The sequence below is a fragment of the Frankliniella occidentalis genome, unplaced genomic scaffold (genome assembly GCF_000697945.3).
Source record: "Frankliniella occidentalis isolate FOCC.00 unplaced genomic scaffold, Focc_3.1 Scaffold79, whole genome shotgun sequence".
Lineage (NCBI taxonomy): Eukaryota > Metazoa > Arthropoda > Insecta > Thysanoptera > Thripidae > Frankliniella > Frankliniella occidentalis.
This window is the reverse complement of record NW_026267209.1, coordinates 132,865-140,124: the sequence shown is the minus strand read 5'-3', so window position 1 is coordinate 140,124 and position 7,260 is coordinate 132,865. Positions and strand designations below refer to the sequence as shown.

The 7,260-nt window shown below is 53.9% G+C and overlaps 1 protein-coding gene across 1 annotated transcript in view; it reads right to left on the bottom strand.

Moving 5' to 3' along the window:
* Positions 1-352: 352 nt before the first annotated feature.
* The window catches only part of LOC127749694 (uncharacterized), a 15,262-nt gene continuing 8,354 nt past the window's right edge, over positions 353-7,260 (bottom strand). Inside the window, exons 2-3 of the mRNA XM_052268939.1 lie at positions 3,426-3,551; positions 353-2,251 (exon numbers count right to left, since the gene is read on the bottom strand). Of these exons, the coding sequence (XP_052124899.1) occupies positions 2,165-2,251; positions 3,426-3,551 (213 nt within the window). The 3' untranslated portion in view covers positions 353-2,164. The remainder of the gene's footprint in view (positions 2,252-3,425; positions 3,552-7,260) is intronic.

Below are 7,260 nucleotides of genomic sequence, written 5' to 3'. Positions count from 1 at the left end.
CCTCACCCCCTTCACCCCCTTCACCCCCTTCATCCGCCGCGCGCTGCGGCAACGGCCTGGTCACACCATCGCGAGGGTGCCCACCACCACCAGGACTTGGACGGAGCGGAGAGACGCATTTGTCAAAGCGGAAAGAAAGTAAGTGAGGCCGAGTTCGGGCCGCTCCCTCCCCGGCCCGGCCCCGGCCCCGGCGGCCCGTGGGACGCGTTCGGCTGCACCGCACCACTATGCTCCAGGAGGGCCCCCGCGCCAACGAGTACCGCGGCACAGAACAAAAATCAACGTCCGTTTCCAGATAAGGCTGAGGGCGGGCTGGCGGGCTCAGAGAAGGTGAGACAATAAAAGTCGTCTGTCTTTGAAACGATTTGTTTATGGCGTTCATCTATTTATTAATCCTATACTAAAACTTACATCCAACAATATTATATGGTACACTAAGCTAAACAATTTGATTGAAGTATGGAACAAAAGGGGACTTCTCATTTGGGGGGGGGGAGAGAGAGAGAGCGACAACTTCCACTGAAACGCGGGCCGCACGACGCAGTTCAGCCGCACCCGCGTTCCGTGAGACCCACGCAAGTTTGCCAGTCTGCGTCGGTCGGCCTCGGCTCGCTCGGCGCCAACTGCAGAGGGGCGGCGGGCTGCGTGGGGCGTGGGCGTCAGACGCGCGAGTCTCCAACAGCGCGCGATTTAGATCAAGGTGTCGAACGGGTGAGGAGGGTGAGGAGGAGGAGGGGGAGGAGGGGGGCTATGGAAGCGCTCAAGACACATGCAAAATGTAATCGGTATTTTATGCGGGACCGCGATCGGAAGGTGTCATTATTTGTATCCGAGATTGGGGGCGCGGGACGGACATAGACAAGGGAATAGATTAACGAATTAAATCCATGACGTGACTTTTTCGTCCGCGATTACCATGTAAGTCAAGAAATCTATCACCTCGCCAAGTCAACTTGTCTCACAAGTTATCTCTCCGGCGACGTGCGTCAATAACTACTATAGACAAGACAAGCATATTTGTTTGTCATTGGGTTCACGGCGAAAAAAAGGGTTCGCTGAAACAGCTAATGCATTAGCTCATATGGCCAAGGATAAAAATATTAGCCCTCTCCACTAATTTTTAGCCCAAACAGATGCTCTGGTGATGCTGGAGTAGTTCACGCGTTTTCTAGAACAGCTATAAATTTTAGCCGTGAATGCCAATATTTTCGAGAAAAGTTCAGCTAATCCATTTTGTGCGTGTTCGAAGGCACGCAAAACGTTGAGGAACCAAAGAGGGGATATTGCTATGAGAGAAAACTGCCTAGTACCTCTGTCTATGTTAGAAGGCTGTGTCAAGTATTTACAAAAATTATATTAAGCGTTCTTTCCATCGAGTTCATAAGCAAATATGAAAGATGTGTCTCTTATAGAGATAGATAGAGTATACACATAGTAAATAAAACAATTACATTAATTTTACGAACTAGAAAGAGTCAATGTTCAAGTCTGTAAGTGTATTCTGGACCTAAGCAGAACACCGAAAAATCAATTAACATCAACAAAACAACATGATTTATAACAACTGATTATACTTCGCGCGGGACATTTTGTCAGGAACTATTTCAATTTATTTGATTTATTGAAGGGTCCCTTTATGAATCCTAAGGAGGCGTCCTGCTGTCGATTGATTTGATACTATAAATAGAATTTAAGCAGCTTGGGGAATGGCTGATGAAATATTTTTGAGTTAACTGCAAGCGTGTTAACCGAGAAGATCAAATGAGTGCGCTTATGACCGAAAGAAACACAACTAACTCTCGTCTCTGCCCGGTAGTCAGTCCTGGAGTCAAAAAGTAGGATAGGGAACTGAGTACAAAAATATAGTGCAGCCTTATTTTCGTAAGAATAGCCAGATAAGCCCAGGTCACTACGTGACTATTGATTGCGTCATCCCACCAGACCGAACCGTAAAGAAAAAAATTGGTGCAAGCGAACGCATTCGATCTCTCGTTATTTATAATTGATATTTTTTTTCTCCTTTGGGCATCCGACATGTCCGTACGTTGTCCGAGTCCATCCAGGACGTCGAGCAATGCGAGAGGGTGGTCACTTCCTCACCGGTCGCGAAAGATAAAAACCTCTAATGATAAGCTTGGGGATGAACCTCCGCTCTTCCTCCGCCTCACTTCCGGCGGAAGCACGTGACCGCGTTGAAGTAGCACCGCCAGTACACACGGCCCTTCTGCTGCCCGCGGCGCTGGAGGTCCATCTGCAACAGAGCGGAACGCGTCAGCACGTCAGGGACTGGGACTTCTTCTCCCGCTAGAACATGTTATGCGATGAAAAAAAAAAGTCACAAATTCCTACTCTTGCGTACAGGTCATTTCGTCACAAATAACATTTGTCTTTCCGCGTTTCTCGCACTGCCCCTTGACCATATGGCGCCTCAACCCGATCGAGGAGGCAACCCGCTCGGAACCGTAAAGCGCCATGGTTGGTTAGAGAGGCTTGCGGTACAAGACAACTACACAATCGAGTGTGGGTTACGTATTAACAATAAAAGTTCACGTTCCTCATATTTTAATTGCAAAATTAAATATGAATTGAGGGACAATGCCCTGTTTTTACCCTGTTGCATCTTATGGATGGCGATTTATATCGATGACATTTTTGTAATGAGAAGATTGTTTTTCAGTGTCGGCAGACGCAAGGGCTGCCCATTTCATAGTTAAAGCTCATTCCGTATGCCTTGCCGACACTTCCCCATCCCCCCCGTCGCCGGGCCTTTTGCGCGCCGCCGGCCCTTTGTGTCTGGTGCTGCTGCGTTGAAATACGACGAGCGCCTCAAAGGACGTCGTGTGGGGCCCCGCGTAGCGAACAGCGTACGAAGCACAAGAAGAATAAAACGGAGGAGGAGGAGCAGAAGAAGTAGGAGGAGCAGGAGGGGCAGCATCCTAGAGGACCTCGTGGGCAGCCACGGTCACGGCGAGCGCAGACATTATTAAACAGCAACAGGAAAATCGGGGCTGTTTTTTTGTTTTTTTTTCAGGCGGCGACAGCAGCGGTCCAGGTATCAGCCTCTATGTCTTCCCCCGCCCCCGAGTCTGGTAAGACGTTGTTATCGCCCCGCCCCGCCCTGTCCTGCCCCGCCCCGCCCATCCAGCAGCAGCCCTTATACCGACCACAGCCGCAGCCTCAGAGCCATTAGTGATAATGCTCTAACCGTATTTAACGGAACAGGCGCCAGGCGAGGCGAGGCGGGGCGCTCGGCGACATCAAACACCCAAGCAGCGCGAGGCAGGGCAGTGGAGTGCGCGCCCGGCAGCAAGCTCCACGCCCGCCCGTCCGGCACGTCGCGCCGTTGCTCCCGCACTCAGACAGACGGACGGACAGCTAGGCAGACAGATGGATAGATACACAGACAGACAGACTCCAGCACTCACCCTGTCGTCCGGAGCGATGGCTTTCAGGCCCGTGTTGGGGTCGCCGTTCACGGCGTCCTTCATCATGCCGAAGATGCGGTCCAGCATGATGGCGGCGCGCTTCTCTGCGCGCCTGGGCACGATCATCTGGAACAGAGTAAAAGTAGACATTATGAGACCGCCTACGGATTTTAATTTTCCGGAAAAGTGTTTTTTGTGGGATTTTTTTCCAATTTTTCTGGAAATATTTCATTAAATTTCCGGATTTTTCTGACAAAGTTCCCATTTTTTTCCGGAAAATTTTTGACTTTAAAATTGCATTAGTTGCTGTGCTTAATTATTGCTGTGGCTGTGGCCCTTCTCAGGGTGTTGTCGGTTGCATCTTTTACTAAAACTGTGTCTCATAACAACGCAGAGATTTGGACAAGAAGAAAAACGTAAAAGAAACTTGCTGTGTTGTCTGAGCCCCCTCGCTTTGTTGCGAGTCGCGCTGTGAAGTGAAGCCACGATGCTGCGTCTGGGCTGCTTGTGGCCACATCGGCAATCCGTCTATTGTATGTGTGTCCCTCACAGATTACTGTGCACTCTGTGCCCGCCGCGCCCGGCCCGGGCCGGACGGGGCCTGTAGTATGGACCCGATCACAACGCCACGCTACGCCCCGCCACGTCGCGCCAGGCCAGCCCGGGTCCGGCCGCCGCCGCCGCCACCCGTTAGTCAGCCATAATGCAAAAGTTGAGTCACCCCCTCCTCTTCTCCCCCGCACCCCGCACTGTTGAAATAGCCCATTCGCTAACGGAGACTCCCGTCGTCGCCGCCGCCTTTCCCTCGAGTGCCGCCCACCACACACACACGCACACACATCCCCCGCCACCCCCATACGCGTCCACGTCTCGTACAACCAGCCACTCGCCCGAGGCAGATTAATTCAGATTACACGATATTATATCCGACGAAACGCAACAAGCGCAGCCCACGTTAGAATTTACGATGCGTAATCGAAAGCCCGCGATTGCGATTATCTTTTCCATAAAGGCTATATTGTTATTTTCTACCGCGTTTCTTTTTCTGTCTTGTTTTTTGTCATCATTTATTGTCGGGGGAGAAGAACAACTAGGCCGTGCCTTTCCGGCAGGCCGGCAGGGCCCATCAGGGCCCCCCCCCGCGCCCGTTTCGGCCGCGTCCGAGCCAATGAAACGCATCATCGTTGTTCCACAGGGCTTCATCAAAATTGCATGGCGCAGCATAGCGCGCGTCAGCCCCGCGCCTACACCAAAGTTGAGCCCACGAGAGGAAAAAACTTTCGCGATTTGCAGGATAGGCGGGAGTGAGTCGGAAAATGACAGGGAGCGAGAGAGGGAGAGCGCGACGGAGAGAGAGATAGAGAGAGACGAGAGGGGGAGGGAGAGACAGGGGTAGCACGCCAGGGACGGCCCGCTATTGGTCTGCTGACGGATGGGTAGGAGCCCCGTTGGGAGTGGGCCCGGGCCGGGGTCCTGTCAACACCATCGGCAGCGCCACACCACGCAGCCGATCAGCGGAGCGAGCGCAGAAAATGAAAAGAGTGAGAGATGCGACATACATGAAACCAAACCGCGCGCAGCAGCCATCACTAGTGGCCGTGGTATGTTTTGCGTGGGGCTGCCTCTTGCTCCTTGCGCCTTACGCGACCCTGCCTTGCGTGCCTACCCGCGTGGGCTCCACGTGCTCTCTCCCGCTCGCTCTCTTCCTCTCTCTCCCGCTCCCTCTTTCGCTCGCTCTTCCTCCACGTGTGCAGCAGCCTCCGCAAACTCCAACGCCTTTTTCTTGCACCCGTTGACACTACTGCCCTTCTTCCCTCCCGGCTTACTCTACTCTGACGAGATAGGAATAACCAATTATTTTCTCGCTCTATTTATGTCGATTTATGTAATAATCGAGTCGTGCGTCAGATGCGGTGGTGTCAGATTTTTTTGTTCAAAATCTTCCCTCTCCTTTAATATGAGACTTCCCAAAGTTAAACACAAAAGAGAAAAAGACTTGAGCTGAGGTTCCGTGAGGCTCTCTAGTGGGGGAGACCTTAAACCATCAAAGTGGGTTCCGCCAGTGCAGTGCACTTTGGTGTGTCGTAGTTCGTAGGCCGTATCAGGCATGTCGTCTACCGTGCCGAGGGGGAGGCATCTCTTAGCCGGAGGGATTACCATCGCCCACGCCCCCCTCCCGGCCGCCTCCCTTGTGTTCGGACCTGGCCTCCCGCGTGCGCGCGCGACTCCTCGGCCTACGGGACACAATCTCGCAGGGAATTAGACGCCCCCCCCCTCCCTCACCCGCCGCCTCTCCGGTTCATCCCCGCGAACCCCTTCGCTTGGGACACTTTGTTTCAGCTGACAAGCTCCCCCCCCCCTCCTCTTCCCACTTCTCCTCTTCAGGGCTTCACCAGCCCCTTTAATCCTTTTCAGAAGAGAAAATAACGCATAGTGTGACCGAATGTGCCGCACCCACCCACACCCCGCGCCGCACGCTCCACCTCTCCCTCTCTCTCACGGTGAGGGTTAAGCCAGGGGTGCCGGCTAAGCGGTCCGCGGGCCACTTTGTTGTTATTCGCGCTCTCTCTCTCACTCTTCTGGGTCACCCATAAGTCTGTCTCTCTCGCACTGACTATAGTGCTGTCGTTATCCGTGACCCCTGGGGGGTCAAGCGTCGGTCCGACGAAGCAGACAAAGAGCGGCAGCAGACAATCTCTGCCGTGCCGTGTGCGTTGGGCAACAGGTGGCGGCAGCAGGTCATGTTTTGGGTCGCGCCATGACGCTCGCCTGCTGCTGTCCCGACGGCGCCCGGCGGGGGCTCTGACACACTGCGGACCTCTCCAGCGCGTAGCTCCCCGCACCTCGCTCGGGAAAGAACGGTTTGGAGAGGTGTGTGGAGGCAAGCCTATCGCCGCCCTTTTTGAATTATTAAAAAAAAAACACAAAAAAAAAAAACACAATTGAGTTTTAAAAAGGCTATTGGGTGCAAATTCAAATTCAGTACACTTAAAGCAGGGCGAAGGGTACGCTCGTGACCTTTTCGGACTTACAGTGATTTATTTACGATATTATAAGGGTGAACGTGGCTGTCGGGGGGTGAAGGCGATTAGAATGTGCGGGTGCAGTAGTTGGCCATGGCGAACCAGGGTCCCCTGTGATCGACCGACCACATCAGCAGCGGGGTCAGGGAAAATAATTAGGCAAACATTCGCGCCTGTATAGAGGCAAACCACGTGGCATCATCGCCCCGCTCGTCATCAGACGAAGGGAAGGCGCGGGGGGCGGTGAGGGAGAGCGGCGGATCAAATGTCGCATCACGGACGCGCTGAAGACGAGGCAGGAACTGCCTGGGGGGGAAGAGGTCGTTGCGAGAGGAGCCAGGCATCAGGAGGAGGTCGAGCGGAAGGCAGATGGAGCAGCCGCACAACGAGGCGTGGGGTGGGCCTCCTCCTTTGTGACATGCGACTACATCTCGTCTCGTTCCGCAGGTGCAGAGGTGTTTGGCATTGGGGGTTGAGGGGTGGTAATGGAGGCGAGGGGGAGTGAGAGAAAGCGAGAGAGAGAGAGAGAGAGAAATATGGGTGGAGTGAGAGAGATAGACAGAGAGAGAGAGAGAGGCAGAGATAGAAACAGAGACATAGGAAAGGGGTGGTGGGTCCGGGCCGGGGCGTTGACGTTTTCGCCCTCATTCTGCCGGGTCATCGGCGCTGCTGGAGCAGCTCGGCGGTGCGGCCTTGCGTGCACCCGGCGCCGCGCTGCTCTCCCCGCGACCCCACGACGCCGCGCGCCGTCAACCCGAACGCGTCTCCTCTCCGTCTCTTCATTATTTTAGATTGACGCGCGCCCGGTGACG